At 41.1% G+C, this 26,206-nt stretch overlaps 1 protein-coding gene across 3 annotated transcripts in view; it reads left to right on the top strand.

The window, feature by feature from the left end:
* The first annotated feature begins 21,131 nt into the window (after positions 1-21,131).
* Positions 21,132-26,206, top strand: part of Wdfy2 (WD repeat and FYVE domain containing 2) — a 667,747-nt gene continuing 662,672 nt past the window's right edge. The window contains exons 1-4 of one of the 3 annotated variants that reach the window (XM_067766130.1): positions 21,132-21,472; positions 21,565-21,750; positions 21,804-22,151; positions 22,203-22,315. In XM_067766130.1, coding sequence (XP_067622231.1) covers positions 21,590-21,750; positions 21,804-22,151; positions 22,203-22,315 — 622 coding nt within the window. In that variant the 5' untranslated portion in view covers positions 21,132-21,472; positions 21,565-21,589. The other 2 variants (XM_067766128.1, XM_067766129.1) reach the window with 2 other exon arrangements.

Here is a 26,206-nt window from a genome sequence, read left to right as displayed (position 1 = left end):
GCCTTTTTGTTGTCACTGTTGGTGCTGCAGGAGGCCGTTTAGGTGGGCCTCTGCCTTTCTGTTGTCACTGTTGGTGCTACAGGAGGCCGTTTAGGTGGGCCTCTGCCCTTTTGTTGTCACTGTTGGTGGTGTAGGAGGCAGTTTAAGTGGGCTTCTGCCTTTTTGTTGTCGCTGTTGGTGGTGCAGGAGGCCGTTTAGGTGGGCCTCTGTCTTTTTGTTGTCACTTTTGGTGGTTAAGGAGGCCGTTTAGGTGGGCCTCTGCCTTTTTGTTGTCACTGTTGGTGCTACAGGAGGCCGTTTAGGTGGGCCTCTGCCCTTTTGTTGTCACTGTTGGTGGTGTAGGAGGCAGCTTGGGTGGGCTTCTGCCTTTTTGTTGTCGCTGTTGGCGGTGCAGGAGGCCGTTTAGGTGGGCCTCTGCCTTTTTGTTGTCACTGTTGGTGCTGCAGGAGGCCGTTTAGGTGGGCCTCTGCCTTTTTGTTGTCACTGTTGGTGCTGCAGGAGGCCGTTTAGGTGGGTCTCTGCCTTTTTGTTGTCACTTTTGTTGCTGCAGGAGGCCGTTTAGGTGGCTCTCTGCCATTTGCTCTCGCTGTTGGAGGTGCATAAGACCGTTTAGGTGGGCCTCTGCCTTTTTGTTGTTACTGTTGGTGGTGCAGGAGGCCGTTTAGTTGGGCCTCTGCCCTTTTGTTGACACTGTTGGTGGTGTAGGAGGCCGTTTAAGTGGGCCTCTGCCTTTTTTTGTCACTCTTGGTGGTGCAGGAGGCCGTTTAGGTGGGTCTCTGCCTTTTTGTTGTCACTTTTGTTGCTGCAGGAGGCCGTTTAGGTGGCTCTCTGCCATTTGCTCTCGCTGTTGGAGGTGCATAAAGCCGTTTAGGTGGGCCTCTGCCTTTTTGTTGTTACTGTTGGTGGTGCAGGAGGCCGTTTAGTTGGGCCTCTGCCCTTTTGTTGACACTGTTGGTGGTGTAGGAGGCCGTTTAAGTGGGCCTCTGCCTTTTTTTGTCACTGTTGGTGCTGCAGGAGGCCGTTTAGGTGGGTCTCTGCCTTTTTGTTGTCACTTTTGTTGCTGCAGGAGGCCGTTTAGGTGGCTCTCTGCCATTTGCTCTCGCTGTTGGAGGTGCATAAGGCCGTTTAGGTGGGCCTCTGCCTTTTTGTTGTTACTGTTGGTGGTGCAGGAGGCCGCCTAGTTGGGCCTCTGCCTTTTTGTTATCACTGTTGGTGGTTAAGGAGGCCGTTTAGGGGGCCTCTGCCTTTTTGTTGTCACTGCTAGTGCTGCGGGAGGCCATTTAGGTGGGCCTCTGCATGCGGCCTGCCGTTGTTGTGCCGGCAATTGTTGGTGTTGGTCGGCGTCGTAGCAGGTTTTGTAGGCGTGGTTGATGGTGGTAGTTAGATGCTCCTGGGAAAAAAAAGTAAAATAAGTGGCGTTTATGGTCACTGCGTGCGGCATCTATATCTCTCGATAAAGCGACTTCGGGTGTTATGCTATTACAGCTTAATTTAGAGCGTGATGGTGGCGTTTAATGTGATTAGGATTCTGTTACCCATATTGCGTACTGGTCTACTTACGGGTTTTTCTTATGATGTTGATGTTGTGTAAGTCGTGGTGGTGGGCTGCGACCACTTGCCAGGCTTGTAACTGTGGAGGAGGCGTTGCTGTGGTACCTATTATTGCATGTGGGTGCTAATGATGTGGCTGCCAAATGAGCCGCTGTTGGACCGTATTATTTTTTTTGTGGCTAACAATGCCGTTTCACCATGCACTTGGGCATAAAAAGTGTTTGCAACAGGCGGTTGTAACTTTACTGCATCCCCATTCCTGTGCACATAACCGCATTTCCTTTTATGTTTATTATCTACCTAGTTAGAGGTTCGTATACTTTAGACGTACACTTAATCACCCAGTTGTTTAAATGGTTAAATTGTGCATAATTTGGCCTAAGCGGCTTGTAAAGTTATATTGCAATAGATTTTCACGCAAATTCACGAAAGCAGTCATTCGTATACACATATCTGCCTATACATACATACAAGGAAATTTCGCAGAGAAAAATGCGGTGTAAAACTATTGAAACAATAGTTTTTGCTGAATCATCCGTTCGTTTAAATTTTTCTCAAGTTGAACAATTTTCCAAGATTTTCGTATACGCAGCAAAATGCTCAAATTTATAAAACAATTTCTACGCTTGTGGTCCAACGTTCCACTGCTTGGTTCAACAATAAATGCGCAACACTCGACTTTCTTCACTTATTCACACGCAACCTGATAAAAATTTTTTTTTCACTTGATTTCTATAAAGTCCAAACCTTATTTTTTTTAATAAACCTTCACAGGTACAGTCAAAAAAAAGCCAAAATTCGTTATCTTTTTTTTTTACTTCGTTACGCGCACGGCACGACCAGTCATTTGCACACCACTTTTCTTTTTGATTTTCGAGAAGCGCGACACGCGACAAAATTCCACCATTGTTCCGACTGCGCAGTGGAACGGCGCCGTTACATCGGATGATTTAACTGTGGTTGCCCATGGTGGAACCACACAAGGTGGTAGCCATGGTGAAATTCCTGCAGCCATATTTAAAAGTTCCATGTGCTTTGTTTTTGTAATTTGACGAACTAATGTCAAACTCGTCCTGTGCCGGAAGTTGATGTGTTGTAATTTCTACCTTCGATGGTTAATAAAACAGCAGAAATATCAGGATTTGTTATATTAGTACTTTATTTTTCGGTCTTCAATCTAATAATGAACCGGAAGTACACCATCTTCTTTTTCTTCCACTTTATTCCTTTTCAGTGATGTATTTTTGCTTATTATATTAATTAATTGTTTGCTTATTCTGTTACATTAGTTGACATGGTTGCATTTATGATCTTACGCCTCGGTCAACCTGAAACTGTATCGACCTCGATATACTATCTTAATTTCTATTTTTACTGTCGTACATTTCCTAATCTAATACTTGATCTAATACAATTCGCTATTTGTGTTCAGAGTTACAGCTCAGCCAATCAGACACTGTAATCGGCCTGGATACAGTATAACTTAATTTCTAACAAATATTAGTCTGATTCCTCTTCATCTCCATCGGGTGATTAAGGCCAGCTTTTAATTCGGTAGGCTTCAACTACTCCATCATAAGGCAACTGTGTGAATTGGCAGTTATCAATATCCCGTACAACGTACCTATCATGACCGACCACCTTGTGTCTTACACATGGACCTTTATATACGGGAATAAATTGTTTATTACTTCCACAAGTAGTATCAACGTTTCTTATAACAACATAGTTTCCTACGTCGTACGTCTTTGTTGTAGTCTTATTCTGGGACTGTCGGTTGGTATCATACTCTTGCTTGGCTACTATCCGATTTGATGCATCTGTACGTAAAAGATCTAGATTCCTATCACGATCCGGACAAAGTTTGTCCTGAAAATACTCAGTAAACTCATCTACTATTACGCATCTTTGCTCAACCCCAAACATTAACCGGCTTGGGGTCTCTTTGCATGTACTATGAATAGAGTTGTTTATTGCGTATTCAACTTCTAATAATCTCTTAACCCAGTCATCATGATTTATTTCGTTAGTCAATTTTCCCAACATTGCTTTCAATTCCCGATTCACCCTCTCTACCTGTCCGTTAGCTTGAGGCGATGCCACAGCTACTTTCACATGATTTATGTTATTTTTTAATAAAAAGGCCGAAAATTCGAGGGAGGTGAAACAGGTTCCCCTATCACTTACTATACGTCTCGGTCGGCTATAGTAATTAAAGTATTTTTCCAAGGCAGCTGTGACCTCTCGGGTACTCGTAGAGTTTATTGGATATAATTTAACAAACTTAGTGAAAGCGTCTACTACCACTAAAATGTGTTTACGTTTAGACTTCAATGACGGCAGTGGTCCAAAGTGATCAATATGGATAGTGTCAAATGGTAAAGGCTCCTTTGGAATAGGGTATAAGGTTTTCTCCTTAGCATGAACTTTTCCACTTTCATTCTCATTCGCGGAAACCAGTAATATAAACTCAATTTGCTGAGAGTTTTATCTATAGATAGATGGCACATTTTCTCTTGAATCAATTGTATAACATTATTTTCCATTTCGTACGGTACATAAAGCGCATCTTTGCCGTCCGGTTTACTTCTATATATTAGCCAATCAATTAGTTTATATTCTTTAAGTTCTTCATTTTCCAATTGTTTTCTCACCGTTTGAATATCTTTGTCTCCTTCTTGTGCTACTTGAATTCGAAATTCTACTTCATCTGAATTTATGATTGAAGCTCTCTGTCTCCTGCTCAAAGCATCTACATGACCCATTGATGTGCCCTTCCTATGCTGTATTTTATAGTTATAATTTTTAAGTTCAAGAACCCACCTGGCTATCCTAGGATTCAGCTGTTTTCTATCAAGGGTCATAGTCAGGGAATTACAATCAGTAACTAGCATGAATGGTATACCTTCTAAATAATGTACGGTTTTAGAGAAATAGGATATCGAATGGAATTTATTATCTTCCTGGCGTTGCAGTAGAACTGCACCGAAGCCAATACTACTGGCGCCACAGTGTAACTCAGTTTCCTTGGCAGGACTATAAATGGCTAGAACAGGGCTCTTAACTAGTCTAAACTTCAGCTCCAGAAAATCTTCTTGTCATTTGTCATCAAAATCAAATTGAGTATTCCTTTTAAGTAAATTCTGCAGGGGCTTAGCTATTTCTGAGAAGGACGGTATAAATCTGCGTAAATAAGAAAACATCCCTAAACATGATTGTAACTGCTTTAAGTTGGAAGGGGCCGGAAAATTCTATATACTTTTTATGTGAGAATTACTAGGTACTATTCCTTTATGAGTGATTTTGTAACCTAAATACTCAATTTCGTTAGAACCAAACTTACATTTACTTACGCACATTCGAGTTTTTCCGTTCTTTTTCTTGAACAGCACAATGGCGGATGCATAAGGTGAATCACTAGGTCGTATAATGTTTTCTTTCAGAAGTTCATCTAAAATATTTCGTACTTCGGTACATTCAAGATAAGACAGCCGACGAGGAGCGCAATGGAAAGGAACATCAGATTTCAATCGTATTTTCGTTTCATCCTTAAGTGGTCTTTCCAAAATATTAGGATTGAAATAAGTATTATTTATAACTTGCTTCAGTTCAGTACTTTGTTCATTTGTAAGTATATTGTTTATATCAATTTCATTTTCGTTATAAGAAACGTCGATATGAAATATGTCAAACACACAAGCGGAAGTGGAGTAAAAATTTTCTCGGCAGCTATCGGCGGTAACACTTTCGGAAAAATACTCATCCTTTGCGGCACTTTGTTGCATTATAATATAGACTGCTTTGGGATCAGCTAAAGCTTGAAGAATTTTGGGCATTTTTAATTTACTTTTGGGTCTTACATCTAAAAATTCGGTTGATTTTTTCTTAACATTGGACAACTTGATATTAAATACACGTAAGAAGTCACGTCCCAAAATAATTGGTACAACCATATCATCGTCTGGTATGATATCAGTTCAATTTTCTTCGCTTTTTTATTAAACTTAATATAACAAAATATTTTTTGTATTATTTTTAACTCTTTTCCTCCAATGGCTTTAAATTTTGAGGAGCATCTTGCCATCCGGTTCTCACCAATTGTTTTGGAACGTATGACTCTCTTATAAAACTAACCGGACTGCCGATGTCAAACAAAGAAAAAACTGTTTCAGATATTGACTTCTCACCTAATTCGAATTTAATACTTACAAAATTAAAAGCATTTACGGCATCATCGGATGAGTGAGTATTGACATCTTCACCTATGGCTGCAAATTCGTTACGCGATTTTAAAATTTTTTCTGGATTTGGGCACGAGCGATGATCATGCCCCATACGCCAGCAGCGGAAGCAAGAACCAGTCGGTCGTAGCTGGTACGGGCATTGAGGCTTAATATGCCCAACCCTGGAACAATTGTAGCATTTTTGTAGTGGTTTCGGGTCACTTGACGTTTTTGCTGCATTCGTATGTTTTGTTCCCACTCCTGGTTCTACTGTGAATTTATTTTCTTTGAAAATGGCTCACTAATGCCTTCAACTCATCAAATGTTTTGGCCGGTAACAGTAGATGTGCATTTGGCACTACATTGCCATTGCTGTCTGTTATGAAATCGATGATTTCTATTTCGCATATGTTTGCCCGTTTTTCGATTGCCTGCATCAATAGAACGTAGCGATGTAATGACTCGCTCTTTTTGTCCCAATTGCGTCTTGCCAACATTTTATAAACTTCGTTCCTCTGTGTCGGTACATCAAATTCCAACGTAGGCTGGCTGTTCCCACCAGGCAGCGACGAGGAGCCAGCAATTTAAATCGTTCGTCTACTCTTGACGACTCCATTACTTCTTCGAAATCTTGAAGAAAACATCCCACCGTCAGTGATATATCATCACCACTGAACTTGGGTATAGCATGCTCTATATTGGCAAAATCCAGTCTACTTTGCTGTTGTACCCCATTACTAGCTCTTAGCTCGTCGATTTCTTTCATTAGTTTAACATTTCCATACCTTTTCGTAGCGCCACCAGTTCGTCATCCACATTTATGGTCGCAGCTCTTGCGTCAATTGGGGCAGAGCAGCCAAAACATCGTGAACGACAGGTGGTGAATTGAATTCAATCAAAACATCGGTAGTAGAGGTAGTTGGAACGGCAGTGGCGGCAGTACGAACGGCAGTGGCGTCAGAGCAGACGGTAGCGGCAGCAGAATGGACGGCAGCGGCGGCAGCGAAAACATCGTGAACGGCAGGTGTTGAATTGAATTCAACCAAAACATCGGTAGTAGAAACAGTGGGAATGGCAGTGGCGGCAGTATGAACGGCAGTAACGGCAATGGCATCAGAGGACTCAATAGAAACGGCAGCGTTTATCTCAATCATTTCGTCCGGAATGTTCTCCAATATATTTGTGTTCGGAGTGGTATTCATCGTATTTGCGGAGCTATTATCTCCCACGCCAACTATATTTTGCAGTAATCTGCGTAATTGTATAATATTGGCAGTAGGAGGAAAATCCACATAATTTTCAGCTAAAACTTTAATAATGCCTTCTCCAGCATCCGTTTTACAAAATAGTTGTTTATAATAGTGCGCGAGGTTCGTTAGCACACACCTGAGATGTAATTTCTACCTTCGATGGTTAATAAAACAGCAGAAATGTTAGGATTAATTATATTAGTACTTTATTTTTCGGTCTTCAATCTAATAATGAGCCGGAAGTCCACCATCTTCTTTTTCTTCCATTTTCTTCCTTTTCAGTGATGTATTTTTGCTTATTCTATTAATTAGTTCCCATGGTTGTAATTTTTACTTATTCTGTTACATTAGTTGACATGGTTGCATTTATGATCATACAGGGTCAAATCCCATAAAAAGCTACAAGTCCGCTGTCACCTTGTCTGGTTACGCCACGTTGGTTGCCATTATTGGGAATTTTCCCACACCATTGGATCCTTTGGCGATTCCACCTGCGCGAATTTAACGAAATTTTGTTTCAACCACCCCAGGCAGACAAATGTGAGGATGAATCCTAACCTTTTCCCTATTAACTAGCCTCCTACCACCAGTCCGTAGAACGTTCAGAAGGTGAATCTCTCAAGCGGACCATAACATACTTGAGGTTTTTTCTTCATAATAAATAATAGGGGGACTCATTTAACCTTATAAATGCCTTATAAAGTGTGTAAACATATAAATTAATCCAGTGCGTAAACGAACTGTCAAATTTTGTATGAAAAATCATTTACACAATTTGTATAAATTTACGCTCACATTTCATGGTGTAAACGCGGTAAACTCAAAGGAATGCAACCTTGCAAACAAAATTGCCATCCTTTTCATCAGAAATCTCCGACATCAGCAAGTCATTTACAAGAATTTCTTAGTAAAGATGTTTTAGTGTTGATTTTTCACTTAACCTTGGCATTTTTTAATTTGTATAACAAAACAAACATTTTTTTGGCAATGATACCGCTGATCGACAATTAAGTTTATCAAGAATATTACTAGGTGCGTTCATATAACAACGTGTGTAAATGGATATAATTTTACACCTTATAAACTTATATGCTTTAACGACTCCCCCTAATCTTGCTTTTATTTTATTTGACGATCATCGCTTTGTTTGTGAGTATTCCATAGAGTAGATACGTGAGAGTATTTTCCAAAGTTCTTTCACTGTAGTACTCCATGGAGCACCCACAGAGGATCATATGCCAAAGTACTAAAGAGGAATTGTGTCGGAAAGAATTATCGAAGTGAATTTAATTTAAAAAGAAAGTAAATGAAGAGGGGCAATACAATTTGTATATTTTATACTACGAATATTCCTATGTTATTTAGCATTTGCGTGAATAAAGAAACTAATATTTCTCTATACATACCATAATATACCTGCAAAAATTGTTGGATTACGTGTTCCATTTTCTTCATGTTGGAGTACTCTAACAATACTCCTTTGCAATGCGTTTTCGGACCACCATCAGCCGATCATTGCTCGTTTTTTAACGCCAGTGAACACGACACGATGACGATCGACCAGAGTTGCCAAAAGTAAAATATTGCATGCAAATAACTGATAATAAAATTTTACTTTGGCAACTCTGATAAAGTGCAACAGCGCACTGGTTTTATGTATACATATTATATTAGTTTCTTTATTCACGTATGCGTATTATATTAGTTGCTTTATTCACGTAAATGCTAAATAACATAAGTATATTCGTAGTATAAAATATAAAAGTTGTATTGCTCCTATTCATTTACTTTCATTTTAAATTAAATTCACTTCGATAATTCTTTCCGACACAATTCCTCTTTAGTACTTTGGCATATGATCCTCTGTGGGTGCTCCATGGAGTACTACAGTGAAAGTACCTTGGAAAGTACTCTCACGTATGTACTCTATGGAATACTCACAAACAAAGCGAGAGTGGGATCACCTACTCCTCTCCTAGGACATCGCAATGTTAATTGGAGCACATTTTTTGTATGAATACAGATTAGATTTGGAGCAGTCCTATACTCCCAAAGGAGTATTCCTTACATTATTTATAGAGTACTCGCGTTTTTTAAAGGGATGTATACATAAAACCAGTGCGCTGTTGCATTTTATCAGAGTTTCCAAAGTAAAATTTTATTATTAGTTATTTGCATGCAATATTTTACTTTTGGCAACTCTGTTCGATCGTCATCGCGTCGTGATCACTGTCGTTAAAAAACGAGCAATGATCGGCTGATGGTGGTCCGCAAACGCATTGCAAAGGAGTATTGTTAGAGTACTCCAACATGAAGAAAATGGAACACGTAATCCAACAATTTTTGCAGGGTGAGTGTGATATCTTATCTGTCAACTGCCTGACAGAATGTTCAATATGGCTGCTTTTAAGTTTTTTGACAGGGTGCTCAATATGGCGGCGCATAGGGCCGGCTATCTTCAGCGGGTGATGGAAAGAGATACAGAATGAGACAGCGATAGTCAATTACAAATCAGGTGATCCAATTACTTTGGAGTTTTGACGTCTATGCAGAAGATATCACACTTAGTTTGATTCACAATGCGTTCAGCTCTTTCGACCACAGTCGAAGATCGAATTTGTCTCATAATAGTGGCCTCAAACTCTACATCACACTCATCACTACATTCTCATTTTAATAACTTTAATAATTTACTATTAATAACGTTTTTTGTTGTTTTTTTTTTTAGAGATATAATTTCAATCAATTTTTGTAATTCTTCGTAATTTCAATTTATCATTGTATTAAGCTGTGAATAATCAGCTGTTTTTAGTCACAGGGCAAGGTTGCATTTTCCATATTTAAATAGCCGAAGTTTGGCATTTACATATGGTGTGGTGAAAGTGAATTTTCGCAGATAATTGCCAATCCATACTTAAATATTCCAACTGAAATTGGGCCTTAGGTAGAAAGTCAGGTGATCGCAGCTGTTTATGAGTTTGACGTTTAAGCCTAAGATATCACACTTTTCATATCCACAATGCACGTTGTTGTTGTTGTTGTAGCGATAAGGTTGCTCCCCGAAGGCTTTGAGGAGTGTTATCGATTTGATGGTCCTTTGCCGGATACAGATCCGGTACGCTCCGGTACCATAGCACCATTAAGGTGCTATCCGGACCATCTCGGGAACGATTTATGTGGCCACATTGAACCTTCAGGCCATTCCCTCCCTCCCCATCCCCAAGTTCCATGAGGAGCTTGTGTTCGCCAGAGCCTCGTCTGTTAGTGAAACAGGATTCGCCGCGGATAGGTGAGGTTGACAATTGGGTTTGGAGAAGCTATATATAGCGCTGGCAACCTGAAGGGTTGCGCTACACAGCCCCTTGAATCTGGTATTTTAATCGCCTCTTACGACAGACATACCTACCGCGGTTATATTCTAATCCCCTGACACGCTGGGGCCCACAGTGCACGTGTTTTCTGTTAATTGTCAAGTATAATCATTAAAAATAAAAAATGTAAGGCGCGAAAACCTCCGAAGAGATCTAAGGCCGAGCTTCTCTTCCAATTTGCGTCATGCTCCTCTTGATTTTCCCTACAAATTGGCCGGACGGGACCTACATGTTTTATGCCGACTCCGAACGGCATCTGCAAGGCAGATGAGTTTTCACTGAGAGCTTTTCATAGCAGAAATACACCCGGAGCGCTTGCCAAACACTGCCGAGGGGCGACCCCGCTTTGAAAAAATTTCTTCTAATTAAAAAACCTTATTTCTAAAATTTTGATGTTGCTTTGCCCGGGGTGTGAACCCAGGGCATACGGTGTGGTAGGCGGTGCACGCTACCATCACACCACGGTGGCCGCCATATAATCATTAGGGCGGGTCAAATTGTATGAGGAAAACAACTTCAGGTGCACATCCAGTTTCTGAATCTATGGGTCATACTGAGTAATGTTTCCCCCATTTGTAACCCCATTTAATTTGTTGCGTCACTCCCGCAAATTGTCATCCACCCAGCAGCTCCTTGCAGCGGGACTGCTCCATATTCTCTTGCTCCGAGAAGGTATCGAACCCAATCCGGGTCCGTATCCTGACGCCGGTCCTGAGAAATGGTTTTGCTGCATCTGCCGGAAAAGAATCTTTTTAGGACGGTCATACTCTTGTAGGTGTGTCTCGTGTAAGGGATGGTTGCATCGGAAAGGTTGTTCTGGGCTTGATCCCAAAACCCGACGTCCACGTAACTTTTATAAATCTTTTGTGGCTCCTTGCTGCTCACGCCCAAGGGCGTCCCGTAGTCTACGCCTAAGCGCCCCTCCACTACCTTTCAGCAGCCTCGCTGCTCAGCAAGCCACAATAAGTACCCGCTGCTGCTCGCGCCCCACGGCGCCAACAACTCAAACAGCTGATACCACTCATAACTACAATCTCCGTAGTAGAGTCGGAAGCAATGCTGAGCAACAGCCCCTGCCCCCGTCTTCTTCCGCCCTCTTTTCCGGCAGCAATTGTGTAGGTCAGGGAAACAGACTCTTAGTCCCTACCTCCCTTTGCACTGTTTGCCAGCACAGAATATATACGTTTGCGACATCCGCCCAATCCAGCTCCTGCCATGGACGGTGCCACTTTCCTAGATGTTCTGCGACGGCAACCCCAAGACGGGATTCATTGCGCTATGCTGCCAGGCCGCATACTTAAATACACCGGGTACCCCAATGCCTACCCAAGGACTCTAGTCCCAGGGCCTCAACAGCAATCGCGTTTTGGCCTTCCACAACCCAGGCGTAGTCACCCGTCACTTACTCCCAGAGTGACGACGTCTCCCCCTATGCACTTCATAATTCTGCAGTTAAACTGTAATGGATTAACATGGAAGATCACGGAGATAGTCGACTTCATGAAGCGGCACAACATCCGCATTGCTGCGATTCAAGAGACTAAACTTACAGCAAGATCTGCATTGCAGACCTGTTCTGGTTATAATGTCCACAGAAAAGATCGCGAGAACGGAAATGGAGGCGGCCTCGCGTTTATTATACACCACACTGTGCAATATCATATATTTGATCCCGACTACAACCGCAGCCACAGTGTCTTGAAACGTCAAGGATTATCTGTCCGGTCGGACGATGCAAATCTTGAAATCATCAACATCTACATCCCTCCTGTCACATGTTGCCCCAGTGGATATCGCCCTGATATCAGCGGCGCACTCACTGGAAACAATCGCATTTTATTAGGTGATTTCAATGCCCATCACGATCTATGACATTCATACTTGCGGGTGGACAGTAGAGGTGAGATGTTAGCAGATCAAATAGAAGAAACGGCGTTCTGCACTATAAACGGAGACGCCCCCACACGTATGGTAGCAAGCTGTCACAGTTCGCCGGATATTTCAATCGTGAGCACATAACTCGTAAATTGCGTCAACTGGCAGCCGATGGTAACATTGGCATCCGACCACCTGCCTATACTTATTTCGTTCGAGCGTCCCGCCGACTTCATCGTCGCAGAAAAACGCACTTTCATTAACTTTAAAAAAGGAAAGTGGGACGAATACAAATCCCATACAGACACCCGCTTTGCTGCCCTCCCTATCCCAACTGATGCCCGCAAAGGGGAGCGTGCTTTCCGCAAGGTCATTGAATCCGCCTCGGCTCGTTTCATTACCATCGGTAGAATTCCCGAAATTCGGCCCACTTCCCGGCAGAGGCCGCAAGTTTAGCGATAGAACGTGACCTTATAAGACAGCTCGATCCCGGCGACCCCCAAATAAGGGACATAAACCAATGCATCAGATTGCTTGTAGATGAACACAAGCGGGCGAAATGGGAGGAGCACCTAGGCGGTTGTAACCTCTATGCCGGTGTAGGTAAACTTTGGTCCACTGTAAAGTCCCTATCGAATCCGTCTAGGCACAATGACAAAGTTTCCATCGCCTTTGGCGACCAAGTGCTGTCGGATGCGAAAAAATGCGCGAGCGCTTTCTGCCGACAATACATACTACGGTCGACAAAAATAGACGGAGGCCAACAGACGCGCACGTAAACATAAGTTCAGCGCGTCACCAATTAACATCATCGCCAAAGACGTTGAGGATGCCATGGGTCATGCTAAACCATCCAAAGCAGTGGGCCCAGACGGCATAGCAATGCTGATGCTTAAAAGCCTAGGGAAAGAGGGTTTCAGTATTTAGCACATATCTTCAACCTGTCTCTTTCCACCTTTGTTATACCCGAAAAATGGAAAATGGCCAAGGCGGTCCCGCTACTAAAGCCTGGAAAACCAGCTGACATAGGAGAGTCATATCGCCCGATATCTCTCCTATCGCCAGTAGCCAAGACCATTGAAGCCATTTTGCTCCCCCACTTCAAAGCAAATTTGCAGCTAGCCTGTCATCAGCATGGCTTTAGAAAACTCTATAGCACCACCACAGCGCTAAATGCACCCGGATAAATTGTGGTCTAAATCAGAAGCCCCACCATTGAACAGTACTCGTAGCGCTAGACCTATCAAAAGCTTTTGATACGGTCAACCATGCACGTTACTGCAAGACTTGGAAGGTTCTACCTTTCCCCCATGTCTTAAAAGGTGGACCGCAAATTATCTGGGTGATCGGCAGGTACCGGTGCAATTCAGAAATGAAATATCAAAGCCAAGAAGAATTAAACAAGGGGTTCCTCAGGGTGGTGTCCTATCCCCACTTTTGTTTAATTTTTACATATCAAAACTACCTTCGCCACCAGAAGGAGTTACTATCGTTTCGTATGCCGATGACTGCACAATAATGGCCACAGGCCCGGGCCCAAAGATCGATGAGCTTTGCAACCGACTAAATCATCCGCGACCCTATTTACAACTTGGACGTCCCAAATGTCGTCCAAATGTCCTACACCCCAAATTTTGGGTGTGACGTTTGATCAGGATCTACATTTTGGTGAGCACGCAGTCGCAATTGTTCCGAAAATCCAGAGCCGTAATAAAATCCTTAAATCCCTTGCTGGCAGTACTTGGGGAAAAGACAAAGAAACGCTCATTACCACATACAAAGCAATTGGCCAGCAGTTTGCGTGTTACGCGTCCCCTATATGGTCGCCAAGCCTAAAAACAACCCATTGGAAGAAGCTACAGGCCTGCCAAAATACCGCGCTCAGAACCACCACGGGCTGTCTTCTTATGTCCCCAGAACACCATCTACATGATGAGGCGAGAATACTCCCCATAAAGGAGAGAAATGAGATGCTAACCAAACAGTTCCTGTTGAATACCCAGAAACCTGGGCATCCCAACAGACATCTGATTGATGAGCCAGCTATTAAATTTATATTATATAACACCAAACCAGGACACCGCAATCCAAACAGACCAATCCTCCACAGCAACCAGACCACCACAGCCAGCAACTCCTATGCAACAAAGACAACAACAGCAACCAAGATTTCCTTTCTAATAATCAAACTTTAAGGAACACTTTGTACACCATCGTACAGAGACAATAAAAATCACAACACATTAGCTATTTATCAAAATTTATTGATTCCACTTAAATTTCTTTTATCTTTTCTTATTTAATTCTTTCAGAAAACTTGTCACACCGGCGTTACAAAACTGAATCAATCTTTCAATGTTAAGTTTTACATAGCATATAAACTTAACATTGCTATAATGAATATTGCAATTTGCTTTTGCCATGCAATGTAGAACATTCTTGAATATTATCTGTGTTAACTAACATAGCTTCACATGTATGCTTGCCATGTATCTTCAAAAGTCAATATCAAATACATGAGTTGCCAACACACCTCCTCAAATTGCAATAATCATATTAAAGTTTAGATATATTAAAATTTAGATAAATATATATATCTATGAGTTAAATTACATATACTATCAGTCCAAATTCATTGTTTTTAATCTTATAATTAAAATATAGATGTGACAAGCCTGATATTATCTGGGAGTAATAATAATAGTCCAACATTTGTTGCAAGGATTAGGAAAAACCCAGAAAAACCTAATCAGACCAAAATAAAAAAAAATTACATATATTATATAAAATATTAATTGAATACTGTATATGCCAAGTTCAGTCTCATAGTTTTCTTCAGTAATATCCATTATTCAGTTAAACCCATTTGGCATCTTAGTTCATTGAAACGTGGAGCTGGCAGTGGTTTAGTTAATATATCTGCAATCTGTTTCTCTGTGGAAATATAAACAACTTTTATTAGTTTATTTTCAATTTGTTCTCTAGTAAAATGATATTTTATATCTATATGTTTAGATCGTTTGTGACTAGAGGGGTTATTTGCAATACTTATACAACCCTGGTTATCTTCAAACAATTTAATTGATTTTGTAAATTCTATTTTCAAACTTTCTAATAATGATTTAAGCCACAGTGCTTCCCTAACTGCCTCGAATAAAGCCATATACTCTTGGTTATTTTTCTGACAATATCGACTTAACAAGTTAACAGATGTACTTAAGTCCGGTCTTGTACATATCATAACATACATTAAGCATCCTATCAAACTACGACACGATGCATCATACTTATTATCAGAATTCAATGCTTCCTGATTTAGTTTGCTTGGAAGTGGAGAATTTACTGGATTACATTCAACCATTCCAAATTTATTTAAAACCTTATTAATATAAGCTGATTGACTCAATCTTATTTGATTATCATCTCTATCAATTTTTATTCCGACAAAATATTTAATTTCTAAAAGATCAGTCATCCGAAATTTATTCTTCAAATAATATTTAAAATTGTTCATTGTATGAATATTTTCTGTTGATATAACTAAATCATCAACATACAATAAAACATATATATTCTTTTTAATATTCCCTTTTACTAATATATATATACATCGATCCACAGGCGAATTTATGAAACCAATTTCTTTTAAAGCTTGTTCAAATACCTCGAACCAACATCTAGCAGCTTGCTTTAGCCCATAAATAGCTTTATTCAACTTACATACTTGATCTTTTTCACAATCTACTCCTTGGGGAACTGTCATGTATATTTCTTCTTTTAAAACACCATTCAAAAATGCAGTTTTTACATCCATATGATGTACTTTCAATCCATATTGATTTGAAAAAGACATCATAAGCCTAAAACTTGAAATTCGAGCAACTGGCGCAAATGTTTCATCATAATCAATCAAGTATTCTTGCGTAAATCCACGCGCAACAAGCCTTGCTTTATACTTAATTGGTTCGCCAACTTCATTTTGCTTAATTGTAAATACCCATCTGCAATCTACTATATTTTTGTTATCTGGTATCTTAACCAATGACCACGTTTCGTTAATCAAATGGGAGTCTAGCTCATCCCTAATTGCTTCTTCCCAACTTTTCTTATCACTCCTATATTTTATCTCATCAAAAGAAAGAGGGGTATTCTCTATAGAAGACTGAGCATTCATAATACAATTTTCCAAAAGATCTTTATATGAAATTTGTGGTTTATCTTTTAACCTATCACTTTTTCTTATATTTGTCAACAGTTTATTATTACCTGGTTCACCTATATCTTCACATATAGTATCACCAGTCGAAACTGGATCGGCATTTAATTCTTCTGTTACCATATTTCTAGGCTGTTCATCTAACTGTTTATTATTTTTCTTATTTACAGTTTTATTCTCACAGATACCTGAGGAAGTATCCATATCTGAGAGTGTATTCTCATTTCCAATATCAACCATGCTTTCTTCATTATTTAATTCAGCATTCTTATGGTCAAACACAGCTCTAGAATTAATCATATTTGCTTCATCTACAATGACATCTCTAGCAATCTCAAATTTTCCAGTTTCCGCATCCCACACCTTATAACCATTTGGTTCATATCCTACCAGTATACCTTTCCATGATTTTTCATCAAACTTTCCTTTTCTTATTTTTTTATGAACGTATACTGTTGAACCAAAAACTTTTAAATATTTGAGACTTGGCTTTTTATTATGCCACATTTCATATGGTGTTTTATTGCATTCTCTGAATGCATTACTTGGGCTTCTATTAATTAAATATGTAGCTGTCAATACAGCTTCGCCCCAGAAATATTTTGGTAATTTCGCTCCTATAACCAAAGAACGAGCTTTTTCGGTTATAGATCTAATCATCCTTTCGGATACACCATTCAATTGCGGGGTATGCGGAACTGTTAAATGGTAACTAATGCCTTTTTGAACACAGAACTCCCTCATTTCATTCGACAAATATTCCCCTCCATTATCAATATATAGATTTACAACTTTAAGGTTAAAATGTGCTTCACTTTTCGCAAGGAAGTCTTTAAATATAGCAAAAACATCAGACTTATAAGTTAGTAAATATGTAACACAGTAATGGGTATATTCGTCAACAAAAATTACATAGTAATTTCTTTTATTCATAGTTGAAGGTGATATAGGTCCACATACATCCGAATGAACTACGAACAACGGTCTATTTATGTGGTCTTTATTCTTGTATTTTTCAAAACTTAGCCTAGCCTGTCTTCCTTTTATACATACCTCACATAAATCATCATTAGGTTGTATATTTTCAATTAACTCAATTTTATCAACCATTTTCTTTGATTTCATTTCTACAAATTTACCTTTACTCATATGACCTAACCTCTCATGCCACAAATTATAATTATTCTTATTTGCAGTCGATACGTATGCCCTATTTGGTAAATTAAAATTAACAATAGGAACATTGTTACTATATTTACCCTCCATAATAGTTGTATGACCTTTATTGATCATTACACCTCCTGGATGAAACATAACTGTCAAACCAGCATCCTGCATCTTTTTAACAGATATTAGATTGTGAGGAACCTCAGGGCAGAACAATACCTCCTTTAAACAAATTTTAGCTTGAGTACTACTACATAGCTCAATTTCTCCTTTCTTTGATGCATATATAAATTCACCACATTTTGCCACAGAGATTTTGATAGGTGAATCCAAATACGTAAAAATGGTAAAAAGATTTTCGTCATTAATTATATGATCTGACGCTCCGGAGTCCAAGAGAAAATAAATATTGTCATTTGCATAACACACACGTTTTAGCATAAATGCAAAGCCTGACTGGCCTGACTGGCCTGCCTGGCCTGACTGGCCTGACTCTGGTTGAATAGACACCATTTGCACTTGTTTGTGGCTTGCCTGACTATCTTCTCCACATTTTTCTTTTTTATATATAAAGCAATTCCTTTTTAAATGTCCTGCTTTGCCGCAATGAAAACATTTTAGTTTACTATTAAATTTAGTTTTATTAAACTTGTATTTGTTCTTTTGAAAATTTTGATTTCTGTGTTTTGTTATTGCGTTTTTATTTTCGTTTCTAGTCGCTTGCAAAACTTTAAGACTAGTGTCCTTACAAGATTGCTTTAACTTAATTTCCTGATCTAATAATCTGTTCTTCACGAAGGCTAAAGTCAAATTGCTTTCAGACAAAGTTTCAATCGCTGTAATAATCCCATCATATGGGGAAGGTAGGGTTAAAAGCAAATGGGATATTTTATCCATTTCATCCACTTGAGCTCCGGATGCCAGCAATTCTGTTACTAAATCATCAAATGTATTAAAATGATTTAGCAATGTTGTTTCACCCTTTAGTTTTAATGATAATAATTGTTTGCGTATAGAGAGCTGTGAAGCTAAGCTTTTCCTTTCATATATTGCATCCAGATTTTTGAAAATTTCTCTAGCACTGCTTTCGCTTTTAGCAAAACCAAGGAAGGAATCACTTAGATACTCTATAATCAAACTTTTAGCGCATCTATTTAGTTTCTCCCACTCATCCGTTTTTTCACCATCTTGATCAACAACTTGAAGCACGTCATTTTCACTTAAAAGTGCTCTAACACGAAATTTCCATATGGAATATTTTTCCCCATCAAATGGTTTAATATTGCGCTTACCTTTCTCCATTTCTATTTATAAATTGTATTGATACTTATCTGCAGTTCCTAGGCATGGACTGGGCCCATAACCTATTAAATTTATATTATATAACACCAAACCAGGACACCGCAATCCAAACATACCAATCCTCCACAGCAACCAGACCACCACAGCCAGCAACTCCTATGCAACAAAGACAACAACAGCAACCAACATTTCCTTTCTAATAATCAAACTTTAAGGAACACTTTGTACACCATCGTACAGAGACAATAAAAATCACAACACATTAGCTATTTATCAAAATTTATTGATTCCACTTAAATTTCTTTTATCTTTTCTTATTTAATTCTTTCAGAAAACTTGTCACACCGGCGTTACAAAACTGAATCAATCTTTCAATGTTAAGTTTTACATAGCATATAAACTTAACATTGCTATAATGAATATTGCAATTTGCTTTTGTCATGCAATGTAGAACATTCTTGAATATTATCTGTGTTAACTAACATAGCTTCACATGTATGCTTGCCATGTATCTTTAAAAGTCAATATCAAATACATGAGTTGCCAACACCAGCACCGCCTAGTGACTTAAGGAGTCATCTCCGGAAGCATATTGAGGAGATACGGCATCTCAGAACTCAGCCTTATGAAGCAAAAAAACACAAGGAGGTCCTTGGTGAACTCCACAAACAGGCGTCGGACCTTTATGCCGGGAATTGCCCGGTGAGTCCAGTACTCGGGGAACAGTACCCAAAACTTGCGGAAGAGGAACGCACACTCCCCAGGGAAACGCGAGTCACTCTGGCTCAACTTCGTTTTGCATACTGTAACAGGTTAAACTCTTACATATCCAGAATCAACCCCGACATACAAAATGTATGCCCCGCTTTCAATGTGTCTCCACATGACACCAAACATCTCTTTAATTGTAATGTGGAACCAACGCCTCTAAGACCCCTTTCATTATGGTCCACCCCTGTCGAAACAGCAAGTTTCCTTGGACTTCCGGTAGAGGATATTGATGACAATTTGTGATCGGTTGCAGCTATTAGGTGGGGCGAAACATTGCTACAACAACAACAACAGTAATATTTCCCATGGGACCATAGGTCTGAAAGAAATTTCGGGCCTCCCTAATCAAGTGAGAAAATTTTGATATAAAATTTCTAACAAAAGGGGAATATTTAGAATAAGGTGCCACGATTTTCCAACTTTTCTTTTTTTCGAGGGGTGGCGGGGGTCCTAAAAATCACAAAATTATCATCCGCAACTCTAGGAAACTCTTAGTTTATGAAATATAAGCCTTTTAATTTCCAAATTTAGTAAAATTTCAACTTAAGTCCTGCACTTAAAATTCGGGTCGCACATGTCGATAGCGATACCAAAAGACGCGTATTTGCGTCAAGATTCAGAATCCGAAAGCAGAAACTACATTCTTTATCTCGTTTAAAAGTTATTCGCGGAAAACCCGTCGGTACTATTGTCGCTTTTTTCGTTGTTGCAATTAAACAAACGAAAACAAATGAAGGTGGTGTAGTGTTGCCAGCTCCGCAACAATATCTTTTTAAATTAGTAAAAGATTATAAGGTGGTGACACGTCGACATAAATGCAAACAAATATACACTATCAATGTATTTTGTTTTGTAATTCTCTGAATAATTTGAAATTAATGTATTTAGTTGGAACAAGTGCAGATACATACATTTGTAAAAAAAAATAAAAAATTTGACTTTATAGAGATTTTTTTGCTAATTCCAACGGTAATTCTGCGTAGAACACCTTTCTGCATAGGCGGCCTTCGGCCGCGCTTATAAAAAATAACCCTGGGCTACGCCATGCCATGTCCGGGTGTGTGGTATAACCTTGGCTACCGCCACGGTGATGTCCTTCTGCGTAGTACACCCTTCTTCGCAGCACCCCAAATAATATTAGACTACAATTATTGAAAGTGTTTTACAAAAACAAAATACATTAATAGTGTATGTTTGTTTACATTTATGTCGACGTGCCACCACCTTATAATGTTCTACCAAGATAAAAATATATTGTTGCGGAGCTGGCAACACTATTCACCACCGTCAGCGACAATAGTACCGACGGGTTTTCCGCGAATAACGAAATAAAAAATGTAGTTTCTGCTTTCGGATTCTGAATCTTGACGCAAATACGCGTCTTTTGGTACCGCTATCGACATGTGCGACCCGAATTTTAAGTGCAGGACTTAAGTTGAAATTTTACTAAATTTGGAAATTAAAAAGCTTATATTTTATAAACTAAGAGTTTCCTAGAGTTGCGGATGATAATTTTGTGATTTTTAGGACCCCCTCCACCCCTACAAATCAGCAAAAGTTTGAAAATCGTGGCACCTTATATAAAATCCAACCCAACTGACAGATTTGAACTTATACTGAAAAACCGGACATTAATCATGCAGTTGAACCATGGCATTAATATATTATTAGAGATGATATTAATTGTTATAAGCTCCCTGGCCTATAATCACAAATCAAAAAAATAAAAAATAAAGACTAAAAAAGGTGGCTACAAATATTTTTTTTAGTTGGAATTGAATACAACATTCTTGGAATACATTTGGTTTATTAATACTCTCTCTGCCATTCATTTAAAGCTAAAAAAAAGAAACCCAGAATACAATGGCAGCAGAAATAAAACCAGCGCAGCGTAGCGAAGATGATCGGTTTAGCTCTGCTAAGAAAATAGAACTTTTGAGCAAACTGGATGGTAGTGGTGATGATATAAATTTCGCAATTTTTATTCCTGGAGAAAATGGTGTGATAAGCGTGTCCGAAGACAAGTTTGTACTGATATTCGATAAAAGCTGATTAAATTATTACAAGTTTTATTTAGGACGATTCGTGTTTGGCTCAAGCGTGACTCAGGTCAATATTGGCCCAGCATATGCGAGTATATGCCTTCGGGTTGTACTTCCATTTTTTATAATGCTTCTGATAGGCATATATATGTTGGTCAGGATAATGGCACAGTTACACAATATACATTTTCGGATGACTGCAATCGGTTATACTTTATTCGAGACTTTTTATCTCATCAGGCCCGAGTTATGCAAGTAGTATATGCAAAAATACTTAAATGGATTCTTTCATGTGGAAAAGATAAGTTGTTCGTATACTATTCAACGGAAACTGGAAACCGCTTGGGAAGTTACAGTTTCGAAACTCCTTGTACCTCGCTTCAGTAGGTTCAAACGTAGCCTTATCGATTCTTTTTATAATTCGTTTATTTCAGATTTGATAGCATGGCTAAATATGCGTTTGTTGGCAATTCCAATGGAATAATTACAATGCTGAAATGCGATGCCCATGGTGCTCAATTCGTCAATACATTCAAAGGACATAATAGTAATTTTGAAATATGTATATATAATATGGTATGCATGCAGAATATCAATACCCCTCCAATTTAAAAAAGAGAAAGGATCAGATCGTCTCCAACGAAAACTAGCACATTTCCAATTTTAAGATTTAATAATGGCAGCTGTTGTCATTTCTGTGGTTGTAGCTATAATTGACCTCTAACATGACGCTTCCCAAGGCAGTCGGTTCTATGTACCGGAGCGACTCGGAAATTTTCCCGACCAAGGACTGTCATTTCAGTGTGACCCCATTTAATTTGTTGGGTCCCTCCCACAAATTGTCATCCTCCTAGCAGCTCCTTGCAGCAGGACTGCTCCATACTCTCTAACTCCGGGAAGGCATCGAATCCAATCCGGGTCCGTCTCCTGACCCCGGTCCTGAGAAATGGTTTTGCTGCATCTGCCGGAAAAGAATCTTTTTAGGACGGTCATACTCTGTTCAGTGTGTCTCGTGCAAGGGATGGTTGCATCGGACTGGTTGTTCTGGGCTTATTCCAAAACCCGACGTCCACGTAACTTTTATAAATCTTTTGTGGCTCCTTGCTGTTCACGCCCAAGGGCGTCCCGTAGTCTACGCCTAAGCGCTCCCCGCTACCTGCCAGCAGCCCTGCTGCTCAGCAAGCCACAACAAGTACCCGCTGCTGCTCGCGCCCCACGGCGACAACAACTCAAACAGCTGCTACCACTCATAACTACTATCTTCGTAGTAGAGTCGGTAGCAATGGTGAGCATCAGTGCTTAGTCGGATTCGATAGGGACTTTACGGTGGACCAAAGTTTACCTACACCGGTAGAGAGGTTACAACCTCTTAGGTGCTCTTCCCATTTCGCCCGCTTGTGTTCGTCCACAAGCAATCTGATGCGTTGGTTTATATCCCTTATTTGGGGGTCGCCTGGATCAAGCTGTCTTATAAGGTCGCGTTCCCTCGCTAAGCTCGCGGCCTCCGCCGGGAAGTGGGGCCGGATTTCGGGAATTCTCCCGGCGGGAATGAAATGTGCCGAGGCGGATTCAATGACCTTACGGAAGGCACGCTCCCCTTGGCGGGCATCAGTCGGGATACGGAGGGCAGCAAAGCTGCTGTCTGTTGCAGATTTATATTCTTCCCACTTTCCTTTTTTGAAGTTTATGAAAGTGCGTTTTTCGGTGACAATGAAGTCGGCGGTACGCTCGAACGAAATAAGTATGGGCAGGTAGTCGGATGCCAATGTTACCATCGGCTGCCAGTTGACGCAGTTTACGAGTTCTGCGCTCACGATTGAGATATCTGGCGAGCTATGACACCTTACTACCATACGTGTGGGGGCGTCCCCGTTTATTGTGCAGAACGTCGTTTCGTCTATTTGATCCGCCAACATCTCACCCATACTGTCCGCCCGCAAGTTTGAATGCCATAGGTCGTGATGGGCATTGAAATCGCCTAAGATAATGCGATTGTTGCCAGTGAGTAAGGCCTCGATATTAGGGCGGTATCCACTGGGGCAACAGGTGGCAGGAGGGATGTCGATGTTGATGATTTCTAGATTTTCATCGCCTGACCGGACAGATAGGCCTTGACGTTCTAAGACATTGTCACTGCGGTCGATGCCAGGATCAAATATATGATATTGCACAGAGTGGTGTATAATAAACGCGAGGCCGCCTCCATTTCCGCTCTCGCGGTCTTTCCTGTGGACATTATAACCAGAGCAGGTCTGCAATGCAGATCTTGCTGTGAGTTTAGTCTCTTGAATCGCAGCAATGCGGATGTTGTGCCGCTTCATGAAATCGACTATCTCCGTAATCTTCCCAGTTAGTCCATTACAGTTGAACTGCAGAATTCTGAAGTGCATGAGGGGTGACGCCGCCACTCTAGGGGTAAGTGAGGGGTGACTACGCCTAGGTTGTGGAAGGCCAGGACGCAATTGCTGTTGTGGCCTTGGGACTGGGCGCCCTTGGACAAGCATTGGGGTACCCGGATGATTTGGGTTTGCGACCTGGCAACATGGCGCGATGAAACCCGTCGAGGGGTTGCCGTCGCGGAGACCAGAACATCTAGGAAAGTGGCACCCCCCAAGGCAGGAGCTGCATTGAGCGGATGTCGCAAACCTATATATTCTGTGCTGGCAGACGGTGCAAACGGAGGCAGGGACTAAGAGTCTGTTTCCCTGACCTGCACGATTGCTGCCAGAAAAGAGGGGGGGAGAAGAAGACGGGGGCAGGGGCTGATGCTCAGCATTGTTACCAGCTCTACTCCGAAGGTAGTAGTTATGAGTGGTATCAGCTGTTTGAGTTGTTGGCGCCGTGGGGCGCGAGCAGCAGCGGGTACTTGTTGTGGCTTGCTGAGCAGCGAAGCTGCTGGAAGGTAGTGGGGATACGCTAAGGCGTAGACTACGGGACGCCCTTGGGCGTGAGCAGCAAGGAGCCACAAAAGATTTATAAAAGTTACGTGGACGTCGGGTTTTGGGATCAAGCCCAGAACAACCTGTCCGATGCAACCATCCCTTGCACGAGACACACTGAACAGAGTATGACCGTCCTAAAAAGATTCTTTTCTGGCAAATGCAGCAAAACCATTTCTCAGGACCGGGGTCAGGAGGCGGACCCGGATTGGGTTCGATACCTTCCCGGAGTAAGAGAATATGTAGCAGTCCTGCTGCAAGGAGCTGCTGGGAGGATGAAAATTTGTGGGAGGGACAAAACAAATTAAATGGGGTCACACTGAAATGACAGTCCTTGGTCGGGAAAAATCCCGAGTCGCTCCGGTACATAGAACCGACTGCCTTGGGAAGCGCCCCCCCCCCCCCCCCTCTTTTCCGGCAGCAATCGTGTAGGTCAGGGAAACAGACTCTTAGTCCCTACCTCCGTTTGCCAGCACAGAATATATATGTTTGCGACATCCGCCCAATGCAGCTCCTGCCTTGGGTGGTGCCACTTTCCTAGATGTTCTGGTCTCCGCGAAGGCAACCCCCGGCGGGTTTCATCGCGCCATGTTGGCAGGTCGTAAACCCAAATCATCCGGGTACCCCAATGCTTGCCCAAGGACGCCCAGTCCCAGGGCCAAACAGCAATTGCGTCCTAGCCTTCCTCAACCCAGGCGTAGTCACCCGTCACTTACCCCCAGTGTGGCGACGTCTCCCCCCATGCACTTCAGAATTCTGCAGTTAAACTGTAATGGACTAACTGGGAAGATTACGGAGATAGTCGATTTCATGAAGCAACATAACATCCGCATTGCTGCGACTCAAGGGACTAAACTCACAGCGTGATCTGCATTGCAGACCTGCTCTGGGTATAATGTCCACAGAAAAGATCGCGAGAGCGGAAATGGAGGCGGCCTCGCATTTATCATACACCACTCTGTGCAATATTATATATTTGATCCTGGCATCGACCGCAGGGACAATTTCTTAGAACGTCAAGGCCTATCTGTCCGGTCAGGCGATGCAAACCTAGAAATCATCAACATCTACATCCCTCCTGCCACCTGTTGCCCCAGTGGATACCGCCCTAATATCAGCCCCTTACTCACTGGAAATAATCGCATTATCTTGGGCGATTTCAATGCCCATCACGATCTATGGCATTCACACTTGCAGGCAGACAGTAGGGGTGAGATGTTGGCGGATCAAATAGAAGAAACGACGTTCTGCACAATAAACGGAGACGCCCCCACACGTATGGTAGGAAGCAGTCACAGCTCGCCAGATATCTCAATCGTGAGCGCAGAACTCGTAAACTGCGTCAACTGGTAGCCGATGGTAACATTGGCATCCGACCACCTGCCCATACTTATTTCGCTCGAGCGTATCGCCGACTTCATCGTCACCGAAAAACGCACTTTCATAAACTTCAAAAAAGGAAAGTAGGAAGAATATAAATATTTTACAGACAACCGCTT

This window comes from Eurosta solidaginis, chromosome 2 (assembly GCF_040869045.1).
Source record: "Eurosta solidaginis isolate ZX-2024a chromosome 2, ASM4086904v1, whole genome shotgun sequence".
Lineage (NCBI taxonomy): Eukaryota > Metazoa > Arthropoda > Insecta > Diptera > Tephritidae > Eurosta > Eurosta solidaginis.
The sequence above is the reverse complement of the archived record's forward strand: the minus strand, read 5'-3'. Positions and strand labels throughout refer to the sequence as shown.